This window comes from Pogoniulus pusillus, chromosome 36 (assembly GCF_015220805.1).
Source record: "Pogoniulus pusillus isolate bPogPus1 chromosome 36, bPogPus1.pri, whole genome shotgun sequence".
NCBI classification, from domain to species: Eukaryota; Metazoa; Chordata; class Aves; order Piciformes; family Lybiidae; genus Pogoniulus; species Pogoniulus pusillus.
In genome coordinates, this window is record NC_087299.1 from 10,504,011 (window position 1) to 10,520,293 (window position 16,283).

Below are 16,283 nucleotides of genomic sequence, written 5' to 3' on the forward strand. Positions count from 1 at the left end.
GCAAAAATCCCTCCCTCCACTTTTAATATAACAAGTGTTGCCAATAGTATCATTAGCAAAAGAAGGGTGGAGAAAATTAGGGTATTGCAACATTAATAAACATTTTATTTCTGCTTATGACCTGGGTGCTTAGTCTCCTGTGAAGACACCTCAGATACTTGAAAACAAGGCTCAAGAGCACACAGGGCTCTTTAGGCTTCACTTCCACTCCAGTGAAATGGCCTCTGTTTATAGAGCTCTAGCCATAACAGCAATGGCTTTCTTTTCTCCTCTTCTAATACCAGTACTTTTCTGGGGGGGGTTATTCTATGATTTGTTCAATTCAGAACTGCCACCTGGAATTGACCAACCTCTAAAACTTCGCTTTTTCCATTCATTGTTGATTACAGCCATGATCTCGGTAAGTCAACTTTCTTAAACCTGGGCATTTCACTGCTATTTTGGCAAGATATTTGGGAGCTGGAAGAAAATGGCTTAAGGAAAAAATCTCAAAGCAGCAGCAGCAATTCACCCCCTTGATGCCTGTAAGCACTGTTATATGAACCAAATCATGTTAAGTTACCTGATAAAGATGATAGGACTAACCTTAAATGCTTAGTTTTTCAGTGCAGCTGTCCAGCTACAACCACTTTACACTGGGTGGCTGCTCCTCGTGAAAATTAACCCCCTGCCTCTGTGTTTACTGTAGCTATTGCGCTGCCTGTTGATGTGTTAATGCTGTCTGTTCAGAAGCAAGCCTACATGACTCCTCTTCTTCCGAATCTCTCCAACAGGGAAAGATTTTGGAGAAGCTAGGGATCTGCAGTGACTTAAGCTTACTGCGAGTTGTGCTAGATGGAATACCACTACGGAGAGATCCAAAACTTCTTATCAAAGATCTCAAGGTAGATGAGGTACCGGTGAGGATTTATCAGCCCAAATGGCCACCCACTGGCAAAAGAAGAGGAATTCTGTATTTTCATGGAGGCGCTGGCACATTTGGGAGCATTAGTAAGAGATGCAAGTTTTATTTTCCAAACAAATCCAAACCTTTATGTTTTTACCTTCAGATGTGTATCAGCCAATATCTCACCTGTCCTTCCTAATGACAATAGTTTTTGCAATCTCAGTGCTAACTGCAAAGCACTCTGTGGAATCAATAGTCTCGTGCACAGTCAAGGGAAATCACACTTCTACTCTCTTTGGGCTCCTGGTGAGGCTGACGAAAACAGCTCTTAGCAGATTTCCCTGGAACTTGATCCAGACCTTAAATTAGTTGTCAGCTAACAGCAGAGGGACTCTGCTCCTCCTTCTGCTACAGCTGTTCTGATACAGCTTCATCTTGCTGGGGCAGGGAATGAGACACCGTTGAAGCAAATCACACATGCTTAGGTCACTGTGAGGGAGTTCAGCTCACAGAACGTTCTTGTGCATGGAGCAATGGCTCTGGAGGAGGAGTTGGAATTCATGTCACTTCCTTCCTCTGTATTCCATCTTCTCTGGAAGAAGTAATTTTAAATCCTTTTAGGCCGATATGGAACTTGGCTTAGATCTACTTCCTGGAATAATGACAAGAGTGTGAAAATGGCAATGCTCTTGCTAAAATTAATACAGCCTGGCTCCATGTTTTAGAACAATGCTTTGGTTACTTCTCAATAGAAATTTCTAGTTTTGGGTATCAAACAAAGTGTTTCCTCTAAGCTTGGAGAGAGCCTCAAAGGGCAGAATTTAAAACAGACTTCTGTACTCAGATTTGTGCATAAACACTACAAAAGTCAGTGGTTTCCAATTTGCAGTGCAGGTATCAAAGGAAATCTAAAAGATACAACATGGTCCAAGAACGAATCTAAGAATTCAAGAATATATATACACATATAGAAAATCTGCAAATACATTTCCACTCATGTAAACACGAAATGAAAATGAAGGGAAATACAAATAAATAAGAGTTAAAAATAGAACCAGTTTGGGAGAGTTTGCTTCTTGGGGCAACAGCACACACAATATTTCTTTTTCAGAAAGGGAGACAACCCTTTGATTGTCTCAGTAGCTGCTGTCTCAGACTCCCAACTGTTCTGGGTCTCTTTCTCAGCAATGAAGTCTAGGTGTGCATTGTCTGGAAGCCAAGGCACCTAACATGTAATTCTAGATTCTATTCCAGGGGTCAGAGAGGGAAGCTTGTGGGATTTAAATCTTTTGCTGTTTCAAAGGGTAAATCTCCACCAGCACCAGGTTAGGCTGTCTTCAGTTACCTGCAAATGAGTTTGAGAGCCTGCCTTGGCTTCCTCTAGCATCATGCAGAGACAATAATGTAACTTCTAGCAACTCAGGCTCCATTCTGCACTGTGGCAGAAATAGTCTAGCCTTGTTTTAGTGCAGAGCACACTAACCTAGGTGGAGTGTTGGCTGACACCTTCTAGTTCTACAGCTAGTTTGGGTGGCAGTGAGGGATTAAAGAGATAAGCCCATGTGATCTACCTAAAAGGTGAAATCCTTTTGCTGAAAGACAACCGCCCCCCAAGCACAAAGTTGCATAGCTGTAGCTGTTATTCACCCCACAACTGCTGTTGCACCATCAGCACGCTGACAGAGCTGGCTCACGTGCCATGGATTGATACAACACCCACACCTGCACACTGACTGTGGCACGGGAGCTTTCAGCTGCTGTTTGGTAACAGGAAAGCAAACATACAGTGATCAGCTTTTAAAAGGATTTGGGGAATCTGTGTACTAGGAAATCTGAAGTCTGCAACTAACAAGTTAGCAGAAGCTGTAAAGGACAGATAGTGGACAGATAAATATGACTTGTTCTGTAAAACAGACTTCCATACAAATGGAAGTTATGCTTCACAAAGCAGTGTAAGCTTTTTAACTAAGTCAGCAATACACTAATGAAGGAGACTGAGTTGGTAAAACCTACTTTGATTTCCAAAAAGGTCTCTAAAAGAGGCTACATGCTCATGGCACAAGAAGGGAGGTCTTTCATTTGGATAAAAAGAAATATGGGTTGTGGGAGGTTCCTGTTAGACTCCCATAAGCACAGAGAAGACAGTGAAACCTGATATGATACTGAGTCCCTCAAGGTAGTAATTGGATGGCTGAGAACAGCAGAAACTCTTGATGATGGTAAAGGACTAGGCAAAAAAATGACAAGTGAAATAGCGTGCAGGGAAGTCAAATAGATGGAGAGAATGGACTGCAAGCAGACTGCTCCCATGGTAGAAAACTGCCTGCAAATGTTGACTTAGTGCACAGTAGCAGTCAAAAAGCAAATAAAATGCTAAGAATTATTATTAGAGAAGGACAAACCTGGAAACTTCTTTACAACATGCATTCTGCATCTAAATCTAGGATACTGCTTTTAATTCTGGCCCCTATACCTCAAGCAGGACACAGCAGTACTGGAAAGGCTGAGAGAAAGGCTGCATAGGTGAGGAGACTGCTTCTGTACAGACAGTAACCAAGTAGCCAGATTGTGGCTCTTCAGGCTGGAGAAGACAGATAAAGACAGATACACTAAATGTCTATAAAACCCTGAGCAGCAAGAGAAGTCAAAGAGGGAATGATTAGCCACCGGGTGGTACAGTCCAAGGGTAAATGTGACCAAACAGACAGAGCGAACACCAGGTACAAAATGAGCAAACAAAACCTGTTCTTTACACCTTTGTAAGCAAGCTATGGAATTCCTCACTGCACAAAGCTGATACTGGCAAATTCAGAGGTTCAAAATGTGGTCTGAATAATTCAGGGAGGAGACATTAATCCAGTGAAACATATATTGTTGTAGGTTAAGAATTTACTCCCTCACCTACTGAAATTTACCGGACCAGCTCAGACAGCTTGGAAGTGAGATGAAGCTATACTTGCAGCAACCCAAAAGCTACAAGCATATATACACAATCTATTTACAAGTATTTACAATTATGTAGAAATTAGAAGCAATAGAGAATTCCAAACTCCCTCCTGGACAAAGAAAACTGCTCAGCAGGGGCTCAAAGCTAACCTGTCTACCCTGTCTTTCTCCCTCTGCTTTCCCAGACAGGCAAACCAAAACAACCAGCAAAGCTTATGTTGTTATTTGTTAGTGGAGAGATTAGAGCGGAGTGAAGAGGAACCGAAGGGAAGCAGTGTCACAGAACAGTGGGACAAGTTATTCACATGTTGGCTTCTTATCCTCTCAGCAAACCAATGAGTGCTATAGACTTGATCGTTATTTTTCTTTTCACAACCAATGATCAAGCTTCTCTCACTAGAATATTCCAATTAGCCTCAAAGCAGCACACTCCACCCCTCTCTATCATTCATTGTTTTGCACTAATCTAAAACAACATCTACAATGATGAATAGTGAAGTCCATCTTTTCAGTTCATTCTTCATTCCAGCTATCTCAGATGTAGGCGATTCAAAAGCTCAGCAAACAGCTGCGCTGATGAAATGAAAACAGGGACTCCCAGATGACTTAGGGGTCACACTCATGTACCGTAGCTTCCTTGTAGATTCTTCCTTTGGATGCTACATTGTACCTGAAACAAAACCTCCTAACAGCTTGTATTATACACTCTGAATTTAGACTCTCTCAGCTAAGGATAGATTTCTCTGTGGCACACACTGGATGTCACCACTCTCCTGCATTACCCAGTAGGTGTGACCAGGACATTCATCAGACACCACCCTTCGGACAGGTTTCCCTTTGCCCAAAGGAGAAAATACCCAAACAGTTTTCCCTAACAGATTCTTCTCACGTACAACAGGAACTTCACCACTGTCTGCCAATTGTAACAAATCTGACTGTGCAGGTCCTGCTCTGTTTACTGAACCTCTACTATTTACTAACCAGGTTTACTGTGCTAAATGTTTGTCCCAGTTTTTCAGAGTTCCGTCCCCCTTGGCTTTTAGGGTGGTTCGCAGCAAACCGATGTGGTGCTCAAGCTTCCCTGCAGCTGGTGCACAGTAGGGTATGCGGTAGATCCACTCAATACCGTGTTCTTTGGCACAGTTCTTCACCAAGTTGTTCTTGAAATGAGTGCCATTCTCTGATTCAATTCTCTCTGGAGTTCCATGTCTCCACAGGATTTGTCTTTTCAGACCAAGAATGGTGTTACATGCAGTAGCATGTGGAACTGGACAGGTGTCTAACCATCTGGTGCTTGACTCTACCATCATCAGCACATATTGTTTGCCAGAAAGAGAATGAGATGAATTGATGTAATTGATCTGCCATGCTTCACCATACTTGTATTTTGACTATCAGTCACCATACCATAACAGCTTGATTAGTTTAGTCTGCTTAACAGCAGCACAAATGTCACAGTCATTATGACTTGTATCATAGCATTCATGGATATGTCAATGGATCTATCATGTGCCTATCAGTAGGTTGCATGTCCAGATGAATCACAGGGTCCACCAAGCTAAGAACAGTTTGCCTCAGTGTTTCCAATCAAGGTCAAGATCACAGTTTGTATCAACTCAAGGCATTCTAGCAGCTAAATGTGCCTTATGGTTGTGCCAGTGTTCCTCAGCAGCTTTGCTCTTGGACATGTGTGCATCCATGTGTCACACTTCCACTGGGATCTTCTCAAGACAAGCATCCATGTCTTGCCACAGATCAGCACATCAAATAGGCTTTCCTTTCCTCTGCCGACCATTCTTTTTCCATTCCTTTAGTCAGCTCCACAGAGCACTGTCTACCATCCATGAATTCATGTAGAGGTAAAGGATAGGCCAACTTTCATGTTCAGCTACATCGAGAGCAAGTTGGACAGCTTTTGCCTCAGCGAATTGATTGGATGGATTCACCTTCTCTATCTCTTGTTTCAGTAACTCTCTTGGTAGGACTCCAGACTGCTGCACATATACAAAGACCGTTTCTGTTTCAAAGGAGCCTCAACTTTTGCATGCTTCTTATTACTAAATCTTTCTCCTTGAACATCATGCCTATAAAGACTGAGAGAACTGAGGCTGTATAGTCTTGAAAAGAGAAGGATAAGAGTTCTTACCACTGTCTGTAAGTATCTGAGGGGTGGGTGTCAAGATGAAGGTGCAAGGCTCTTTTTGGTGGTGCCCAGTGACAGGACAAGGAAAAAATGGTACAAGTTGTAACACAGGATGTTCCAACTCAATATGCACAGACACTTCCTTGCAGTGAGGGTGACAGAACCCAGGAACAGACTGCCCAGAGAGGTTGTGGAGTCTCCTTCTCTGGAGACTTTCAAGCCTTGTCTGGATGTGTTCCTGCGTGACCTGCCCTAGGTGATCCTGCTATAGCAGGACAGTTGGTCCCTTCCAACTCCTAACATTCTGTGATTCTGTGATTCAGCATCTTTTGTAGGCCATCAGCTGAGATTAATAGCAGCCTAGACAGATGCTATTTTTTCCCAGTATTACCATTCTTTCATGCCCTGACAGCCAGTGACCAACAACCAGACAAGATGTTGATTTGTCAAGGCCTCATTGCATGTTGGAAGCTCCTCATGGCTCTCACACTGCAGTGCCTTCCACAGAGCATGCGTTGAGGGATTTCTACTTTCCATTTAAAAGGAGATTTGATTTGTAAAACATCACTTCTGACAACCTCTCTTTAGGAGCCTTTGAAAGGATATGCCGCTACATTGCCAGAAAATGCAACTCGGTGGTTGTGTCCGTTGGGTAAGTGCCACTTTTCCACACAGTATTTGTGCCACTAGAGTTCAGCTGAAACACTTCTGCAAAATGAGCTGAAAATGTCACTGCTTTGGATTGTCCTTCCTATAGTTCACTTTAGCTTTCATTCGAGTTAGAAATGTGCTTATAGGCAGTGCTCTAAAACAGCCATTACACCTGTAGTTTGTCTTTCCCATCTACACTAGTTAAAACCAAATATGATATTTAAACTTCAGAAGGGCAAATATAGCTCCCTCTTAGTTAGTCATGAGCAATGCCAAACAAGCTGTTACAATAATTTGATGGTAACCACAGTATCTTTCACACTTCAGTTATCGTTTAGCTCCGGAACATCCATACCCAGGACAATATTTTGACTGTCTCAATGCCACCTTGTACTTCATGAGGAATTTAGAAGACTATCAGGTGGACCCTGCTCTCATCATCATTAGTGGTGACAGCTGTGGAGCCAATTTTGCTACGGTAATCTGCCAGATACTGCTGAACAGAAGAGATCTCCCGAAAGTCCGTGCTCAGATCTTACTTTACCCGGGACTGCAGGGGCTAGATTTTCATTTGCCTTCCTATCAGCAGAATGCTTCAGTCCCCATCTTATTTCAGAAGCTTGTTATCTACTTCTGCTTTCGCTACCTTAATAAAGAATCGGTAAGTTTGGAAGATGTCCTGCAAAGCTGCCATGTTCCTGAGAGCATGAAGAGGAGTTACAAAAAATGGATAAGTGCTGACATTATCCCTGACAGATTTAAGGCTAGAGGCTACGTTCCACAGAAACCCACTCCATTTAAACCTGAAGTCCACGAAGCGATCAAAGAAATCTTAGCAATAACCTTTTCCCCACTTTTAGCTGAAGACTCCACTATTTGCCAGCTCCCTGAGTCCTACATTGTGACCTGTGAATTTGATGTGCTTAGGGATGATGGACTGTTATATAAGAAGCGACTGGAGGACAATGGGGTGCAAGTCACTTGGTATCATTCTGAGAGTGGCTTCCATGGGATTTTAGCATTTTTTGGCTATGGGATTTTTTCCTTTCCAGCTGGAAAAGAGATAATGGATAGCATTGTAAATTACATAAACAGTTTATGAAGGGGCATGTTTGCATAGCAAAGATGCCTAATTTATACCTAACAAAGAATGTAAGCACTTTGATTCATGTTTTAGATTTTGACTTTCTGATTTCTCCTTCTGCAGTGACTCTCAGAGAAATGTTAACAATATTTTTAAGCTCCTAGAAAACATAACACAGCATTATAATTGAGTAGCAAAAGTGAGGCACCTGGCAGAGAATGTTTCAGATCAATTCTAGCAGCTTTATTACATTTTCATGACTGGTACACGTCCAAACCAGGCATCAAGAACACCTCTATCTGAGGATTCTTCCACTGCCCAGAAATGCTGAAGACAACACCCAGAGTCTATATGGATCCTTGTGAGAGATGTTTAGGGTATGGCATGGAGAGAACAATGACACAGGTTCTGTGAAGTCTCATTTCAGATCTGCACTTTGATTTCCAAAATCAGTTTGCACAAAGAAAACACTTCTCTTGAAAAGGCTCTTCTGTCTGGAGCAGAAGTTCTGACCTTGAACTACTAACTAGAATGGGTTTGATTTTGTTTGGAATCTGGGAAATGATGATTCCTTTTGGAACCAGATTCTTAAATTGGACTCCCTAAGCTCTAGGGAGTGTGTACAGGTTAGGGAAGTGCAGGGGTGAGATTTCTTTTCCTTTTCACACTCTCTGGTTTTCTTACAAGATTATTTTACACTCCAGACCACCTCTTATGTCTGTTGAAAAAGTTCTGAAGATCACAGATGTCAGAAAGCAGAGAAGCACAACATTATCTTATTTTAGGGCTGTAATGCTGTGGCAATTTTGTGAATGCTTCAAGAAAATCAACACAAACAATTCACCTCTCTGTTACCAAAGCCAGTCACATTTACTAAACACAGACTCGCTGCTAAACCTAATTGAACACCACACAGGGAACAGAACAATGCACAGAAACCACAATCTTGCCAACCCCACCTAGACAAATTTGTGCTCTGCACAGTAACTACTTCACCAGACAACTGCATTATCCAAGATTATCTTATATGATCACGTAACTGTGGAAACACAGGACAGCTGAAGGTCCAGGAAAACTATTAAGTAGCCTGCCTATCTATCTATCTATCTATCTATCTATCTATCTATCTATCTATCTATCTATCTATCTGTCTTCAGTCTTGATTTCTGCTACTTTTAAACAGTTTTCCCTTCTATTTCAGAATATTCCACAATGACCCTGTGCCCTTTTAAAAACATTCAACTTCTCACTGGAAATAGTAATGAAATTTCATTTTTAATAAAGTGTCCTACCCAAAACATGATGGCATTTCCCCTCTCCCCCCCATGTACAATGTAACTTAAAAATAAATGACAACATACTTGCTTAATGAAGTTAGATGTTCACCTCTTTCATTTCCCCAGGAACCTGCAATCTCAACATTATTCTGACATCCTAGTTAACTGAAGAGCTGCAGATTCCAATAAACCATTAATATCTCAAGCATCATTTAAATGAGAGCATTTCTACATCAACCCAATCCCATTCTACAAAAGAATAAGATAAAGCAGTCTAACCTGTAACTCTTTAATTGCAGATTAAATAATTTTGTCCTGTACCTCTTGCACACTGAGAGTTACTGAAGCTTTCCTGATATGAGGTAAGCTGATTGTGAAGCTAAATTCAGCCTCCTGGGTTGTTTATCAACCATGTTCTTCTTTTAGAAGAAAATATGAGTTGTACAAAACCTGAAGAGGAGGAAATGACTTAATTTTATGGATGCACCTTTCCAAAAGAGCACTGCTGACCATCAATTTGAACCTTTACAGTGATCATCGTCATCCACAGGCCCTAGCTCTGCATAACCCCAGAGAAACTCTTCTTCAGAATAGCACTTAACAGTGTCACAGACTCAAAGCACACAATGCCCTGCGTTCGTTTTTCACCTCTAATTCAGTCGTCATGCACTTTGTTCACATCCCTCTCCTCCCAGACAAGGGCTGGTTTCTTGCAAAAATCCCAACATGATGCTGGTATAGATCTTTTCAGGAATTCAGATTTTGACCAACTTATTTTTTTGTGAAACGAGTGGGGGGAAAGAAAGTAGGAGGAAGAAGGAAGGTTGTTACTGGAGCATTCTTATGACGAACAAAGAATCAGGAAGTAGTGAGACAAAGATATCTGTGAAAGTCAAGTCAAAGGCATTTCAGACCACTTTGCTGCTCAGCACAATGGCAGTTGCATACATGCTGCCGGTGTTGTTCTCAGCAGTTTTTGTTGGTGGATTTATACTGTTGGTCATGGCTGCAATTAATTTCGATTTATCCAACTCAGAAATTCCTCCTGGAGTGACTCATCCTGTAAAGCTCCGAATCATTCACATCACTTCGATAGCCACAGCTGTGGTGGTAAGTCAGCATGGTGGGGTTCTGGGGGAAGATTTCTGGGTGAACCAGTAGATTTTAAACTGAATGCAGTGCTAGAAACCTGCTTGGAATTAATTTTCAGTAGCTATCATCCTGTGTGCTGCAGTCAGAAACTCAGTTTGGCTAAAGAACCCTTTATCAGAGTTTTTTCACTCACTATTATTCCAGTCTTGCCTGGGTCTAACACTAGGCAGTGTGTAAATGCTGCCCAGCACCAGCATTTGAAAGTCTGATTGTGGTTCTACAAGGATTGTATCACACCTAGCAATGACGTGATTAATGCCTATACAAGGTGGATCATGTTTAGACTGGAGAGGAGGAATTAATTATTTAGAGTGAGGGTGGTGAGACACTGGAATAGGTTGCCCAGGGAGGTTGTGGATGCCCCCTCCCTGGAGGTGTTCCAAGGCCAGGCTGGATGTTGCCTTGCACAAGCTAGGCCAGTGAAAGGTGTCCCTGCCCATGGCAGGGGGTCGGAAGTAGAAGATCTTCAAGGTCCCTTCCAACCCAAACCATTCTATGAATTATATGAATCTATATCTCACTTATATTTCCATTTTAGGTTTAGAATACATAGATGTCTTCAGGTCATGCTTTCAAGCTTTTGTTGGATTTGGGGATGAGTTATGTATTGCTTTTGAAGACAAAATTAGAAACTGAATATTTCAGAATTGCCTTTGGGAAGGTTTTCGTTATATGAGTGACAAAATTGGGTAACACTGTCCAAGGGCAGCTGAAGGAATTAATCTCCCCTGAACATATATTTATAATTCCTGTAGCAAATAAGCAGGCTTGTCTGATGGGAATGAGGGGTTCTGGCCAGCACAACTTCTTCAGCTGGCCTATAGAGAGTGGGAAGCCAATCACTCCACAGGAGCTGAAGCTCTTATCAGCACTCAACTTCTGGTGATCTCTGCTGACAAAGGATCTTACTCAATCAAGAGTATTTCCACGTAATGACAGATGTACATATGCTGTGACGACAGGAGGTGCTGGACATAATGTGGGACTGCAGGTGTGCATGTATTTAATACATCAACTGAACACCTCCAAGAAGGGCAAAATACTTAAAATGCAAAAAACAAACAAAAAATCCCAACCCCAAACCTCACAAAACCCAACACACAAATGATCTGTCAGAAATACTCCAGATTGTAGTGGGCCATATCAAAGAACTCTAGAAATGCATTCTCTATATTCTCAGGCTTTGTGTGCCCACAAGTGGCACTTCACTAAGAGATTACTTCACTAAGCAGCTGCAAAAGCCAGTTCTCTTCTTATGATCTACACACTATCCATTAGCACCACGAACTACAGCAGTGTCTGCAGTACTGCATGTAAACAACACAGGAGGGCAGAAATTAAACAAACTGAATGTAGAAGTGAGAATATTTATTGCAGTTGTTCCATTTCTGCTTGTGAAATAGCAAACAGAAAAGAACACACCATTTTATCTTGTTGCATGCAATCAGAGACACAAAGATGCTTCTATAATGAATCAAAATCAGTATGTTGCAAAATGTGTAAGTTCCTTCAGCCTCAAAATCAGGCCAGGAGAACATAGATAGTCACTGGAGAAAAGATCTATCATAAGTAGATATATGAGGAGTCATAACACTGTACTGACAAATCATACCAATGAGGCAGTCTAAGAAGAAATACTCACAACAAAATACTAAATATGAAGAGCTGGATCCAAATCTTCACAAAGTTTGAAGCACAGGTTTGGCATGACTGAAAAATGTATTTCAGTACAGGGCCTGTGCTTTTCTTTTCACTTTTGCAAAGTGATATTGCATAGGTAGCTCTCATTTGTATTCTTTTAATCTGCTGCCCGCCGTGAATATCTCTGTGGCATATTAAAAAAAATAGGCCTACTAAATATCTCAAGATCTTGCAAGTACATTGCACACAGGAAAGCTTTTGAGATGGAGCAAAAAGCAGTTATCAACTATATTCTCAACTTAATCAATTCTACTCTGGGCAAGTGTCTGTACCATGAAAATCATCATCAGAACTATCATCTCTCAGTGTTTTCACATGTTCTCAGAGGCAAGGACAGAATAACCACTGAAAATCAAACTCATTTTCAACATTACATAAAGGACCTGGTGAGAAAGCAAATGGACATGTTTCAGCATCCCTTGTTAATGCTGCACTGGTTTGGGATTATGTTCTCTGGTGAACACTGCTGCAGAACTGACCTCTCAAGACTCTACTGTCACTTGTTTGGTTGTGCTACACCTGTACAACTACTCAAACATGTTACGATTGCCCTAACACACATGGCACAGACGTGGTGAGCACACTGCCCATACAGCTCCATTAGGTAGGGCAGCACAGAATCATGAGTGCACTCCCTGTTCTCTTTGCCTTTGGACAGGGAAGGATTTTGGAAAACATTGGCATCTGCAGTCAGATTGGCTTTGTCCGGTACCTGCAAGGCTGGACTCTCGGAGCAGACCCAAAGCTCTTCATCAAGGATCTGTGGTTTGAGAAAGTGCCTGTAAGGATTTACCAGCCCAAGGTTCCATCTGCCAGCCGAAGGAAAGGAGTTATGTTTTTCCATGGAGGAGGATGGGTGCTTGGAAGTTTTGGTAAGATATCTAACAGATAAAATAGTGTGATATACTTAAAGATTGATCTGCTTCATAAAAGGTAAAGCTGATTGTTGCTTCACCTGTAGCAGTTATGAAGCTCAAGTATGACACAGATGGCATTCATAGAATCAACCAGGTTGGAAGAGACCTCCAAGATCATCCAGTCCAACCTATCACCCAGCCCTATCCAGTCAACTAGACCATGGCACTAAGTGCCTCATCCAGTCTTTTCTTGAACACCCCCAGGGACGGTGCCTCCACCACCTCCCTGGGCAGCCCATTCCAATGGGAAATCACTCTCTCTGTGAAGAACTTCTTCCTAATATCCAGCCTATACCTACCCTGGCACAACTTGAGACTGTGTCCCCTTGTTCTATTGCTGGTTGCCTGGGAGAAGAGGCCAACCCCCACCTGGCTACAATGCCCCTTCAGGTAGTTGTAGACAGTAATAAGATCACCCCTGAGCCTCCTCTTCTCCAGGCTAAACAGGCTCCTAAGTCTTGCTGCCAGAAAAAAGCCATGTGCTGTGCATGATGGGATTTTCTTAAAGACAAGGACAATGAGATACGAAGACAAAAACCCAATAAGCAAATACTGCGACAGGAAGAAGAGCGGGTACAAAATATCTGAGTACCCATGTAGGAAAGGGCAAAGAAAAGTGAAGTGTATTTTCTTCTTGAAATTCTTTGACTTACAGGTATAGACAACACAACCAAACCAAACTGAAGACAAACCTCACCAAATCTGTTTCTTCCAGAGACCCACAAAAAGCTATGCTGCTATATTGCCAGAGAGAGTGAATCGGTGGTGATAGCTGTTGGGTGAGTCCTTCCTCATGCTGCTTTTTAGAGATCATTTCCTAGAGTGTTAACATCACCTGCTAGCTTCCTTGAGCACAGCAGCAACCATTCTCAGATAAATGTTTTAGTGGGACTTGTCCAGCAGGCAATTGCCAAATTCCCTCTGCTGGTTTGGAGTCACTGAAGGCTGACACAGGCTAAGTTCTCACTGTTTGACTGGACTACAAACAATGTTTGGGGATACCGAGCTGGGAAATGAAGTTTTGAGTCAATGTTTTCAAATTCCAAACTTAAAATCAAAAGTACACAGGCAGCAAACCATATCATAGAATCACAGAACCACAGAATGGCTTAACTTGGAAAGGACCTTAGAGATCATCTACTCAAACCTCCCCACCATGGGCAGGGACACCTCACAACTAGACTTTCTTGCTCAAGGCCTCATCCAACCTAGCCTTGAACACCCCCAGGAAGGAGGCATCCTCAATCCCCCTACTTAATCTTTATTCAAGGAAACTCTGCTTGATGCCTACCGAAGCATCGCATGAGTTACAAGCTAATATCAGCATCAATACATTGACATAATTTGGAGAATGATGGTATAGCTGCAGTGCAAAAAAGACATAAACCAGAAGAATTCTCATTTGTATCTGATACATGGTAAAGCTAAAGCATGCAGTAAGTGACTGTCAATAAAGCCCAGACATAGCTAGCAGCTGAGTGCTCCTATGTTGCTCAACACCTGAGGAACACCTCAGCTAGCTGATATCTTAACAAGTTAATCTGCAGTGCCTGGTCAAACTGGCCACAATTTATTTATAATCAACCTGTGTTGAAAGGGAAAATTCTGAAGTAATCAGGGAATTGCTACTTTCAGGAGCCAGTATCTTCAGCAATGCATTTAAAACAACTATTCCCTTCCCTTGTACTTGTCTCTTTTTGTGCTCTAGGTACCGTCTGGCTCCTGAACACAAGTACCCTGCTGCGTATGAAGACTGTCTTAATGCTACCATACACTTCATGAGAAACACAGAACACTACGCTGTGGATCCTGCCAATGTAATTATCTGTGGGGACAGTGCTGGGGGAAATCTGGCAGCTGCTGTTACCCAGACTCTTGCAGGCAGATCAGACCTCCCCAGACTACGTGCTCAGATCTTGATCTATCCAGGCCTTCAGGCACTGGACTTCAATTTGCCATCCTATCAGCAGAACCCAAGAGTCCCTCTCTTATCCCGAGAACGTGCTGCCTTCTTTGCTTTGCAGTACCTAAACGGGCATGCAGCAAATATGGAAGAGGTCTTGTCAGGGGCCCACATTCCTATAGACATTAAATTAAAATATAGCAAATGGGTGAGCCCAGATAACATACCTGAAAAATTTAAAGTCAGAGGCTACAAGCCACATGTCCTACTGGACTGTACAACTGAAGTTTATGAGAGAGTGAAAAGGTTCTGCGAGCCCAGCCTGTGCCCACTGCTGGCTGAAGATGCTGTTGTCCAGCAGCTGCCCCAGTCTTTCATCTTGACCTGTGAGTACGACGTGCTGAGGGATGATGGCCTGCTTTACAAGAAGAGACTGGAGGACAACGGTGTCCAGGTGACCTGGTGCCACCTTGAGGATGGATTCCATGGGATCATAACTATGTTTAATAATGTCTGGTTATCATTTCCAGGTGGAACCAGAGGCCTTGACAATATTGTGAACTTTCTAAAAAGCCTATAAAAACAATGTTCTTTCCTTCTGCAGGCACTGCCAATTTTCTATGGTCTTCTATGCTAAATTCCATACAAGAGGTTTAAAAAGGGCAATTTGGTAATGAGCAATTATGCCAACCTACCCACTAAAGAATATCAAGAGTGCTTTGCAAGTTTTCATTTAGTGCTGCTTGAAGAATCCTGTGTGCAGTCTGCCTCTCTTCATATCTATCTGGACTGGGCACTTGCTCCTCTCTCAGTAAATATTAAAGACGCAGGAAAAATGTAAAGCAATATCTGGCCTCACCCTTTTTGTTTGATTATGATCTATGCTTTCACTCTTGCTAGAAGTCAATTGTGTTTTGGTAAAGGTTGAAAAGACACTGATATGACACTGCAAGATTGGACGTGGCACTTGGTGCCATGGTCTAGCCTTGAGCTCTGTGGTAAAAGGTTGGACTTGATGATCTGTGAGGTCTCTTCCAATCCTAATAATACTGTGATACTGATACTGCAGTGCCTATGATATATGATACAGATAGCACCTAAGCCCATGATTCCCAGTCACTGAATTCCAGGCAGTTTCTGTGGGGTAGGTATTTTAGACTTGAAAAAAGTAAAGTTAAAACTGCAACTGTCCCCAACAGAGACACTTCATTAATGGCTTTGTCTAAATTACAATGGAGGCAATGCTCTAAAATGTTTTCCTCTGTTTATCTAACACATCAGTTTAATTTAGTACACCAGTTTACATCAGGCCTGAAAAGCCTGTCCTGTGCTGAAATATACTAACAAAAATGTAAGATGGATGCATCCACTTCTGTAGAGCACACATTACCTTTTAACCTCTCATGTCAGTTCCCATTATCTTTTCTAAATGTCCTTGTTAAAACCATACATACCAAAACACTTGAAAAATGTCCACAATACAGGAAGCAACATGTGGCTGCAGATCAGGTGCAAGAGACAATTTAGTCTCCACATCAGGTGGCTCTCCTGGCGAATAGCAAGCCATCATAAACTAAACTTCATTTGCACTTACCTGCTATCTCTAACAGACAGTCATCCATA

At 42.1% G+C, this 16,283-nt stretch overlaps 2 protein-coding genes across 2 annotated transcripts; both read left to right on the plus strand.

The window, feature by feature from the left end:
- Positions 1-217: 217 nt before the first annotated feature.
- On the plus strand, positions 218-7,728 carry LOC135190553 (arylacetamide deacetylase-like 4). Its single transcript, XM_064172003.1, has 4 exons — positions 218-400; positions 774-990; positions 6,564-6,627; positions 6,954-7,728. The coding sequence occupies exons 1-4, from the start codon at positions 218-220 to the stop codon at positions 7,726-7,728; spliced, it is 1,239 nt and encodes a 412-aa protein (XP_064028073.1).
- Positions 7,729-9,920: 2,192 nt separating this feature from the next.
- On the plus strand, positions 9,921-15,506 carry LOC135190474 (arylacetamide deacetylase-like 4). The gene is made up of 4 exons (XM_064171870.1): positions 9,921-10,097; positions 12,499-12,712; positions 13,473-13,536; positions 14,466-15,506. Exons 1-4 carry the CDS (start codon positions 9,921-9,923, stop codon positions 15,238-15,240), a joined length of 1,230 nt encoding a protein of 409 aa, XP_064027940.1. The 3' UTR covers positions 15,241-15,506.
- Positions 15,507-16,283: the final 777 nt, after the last annotated feature.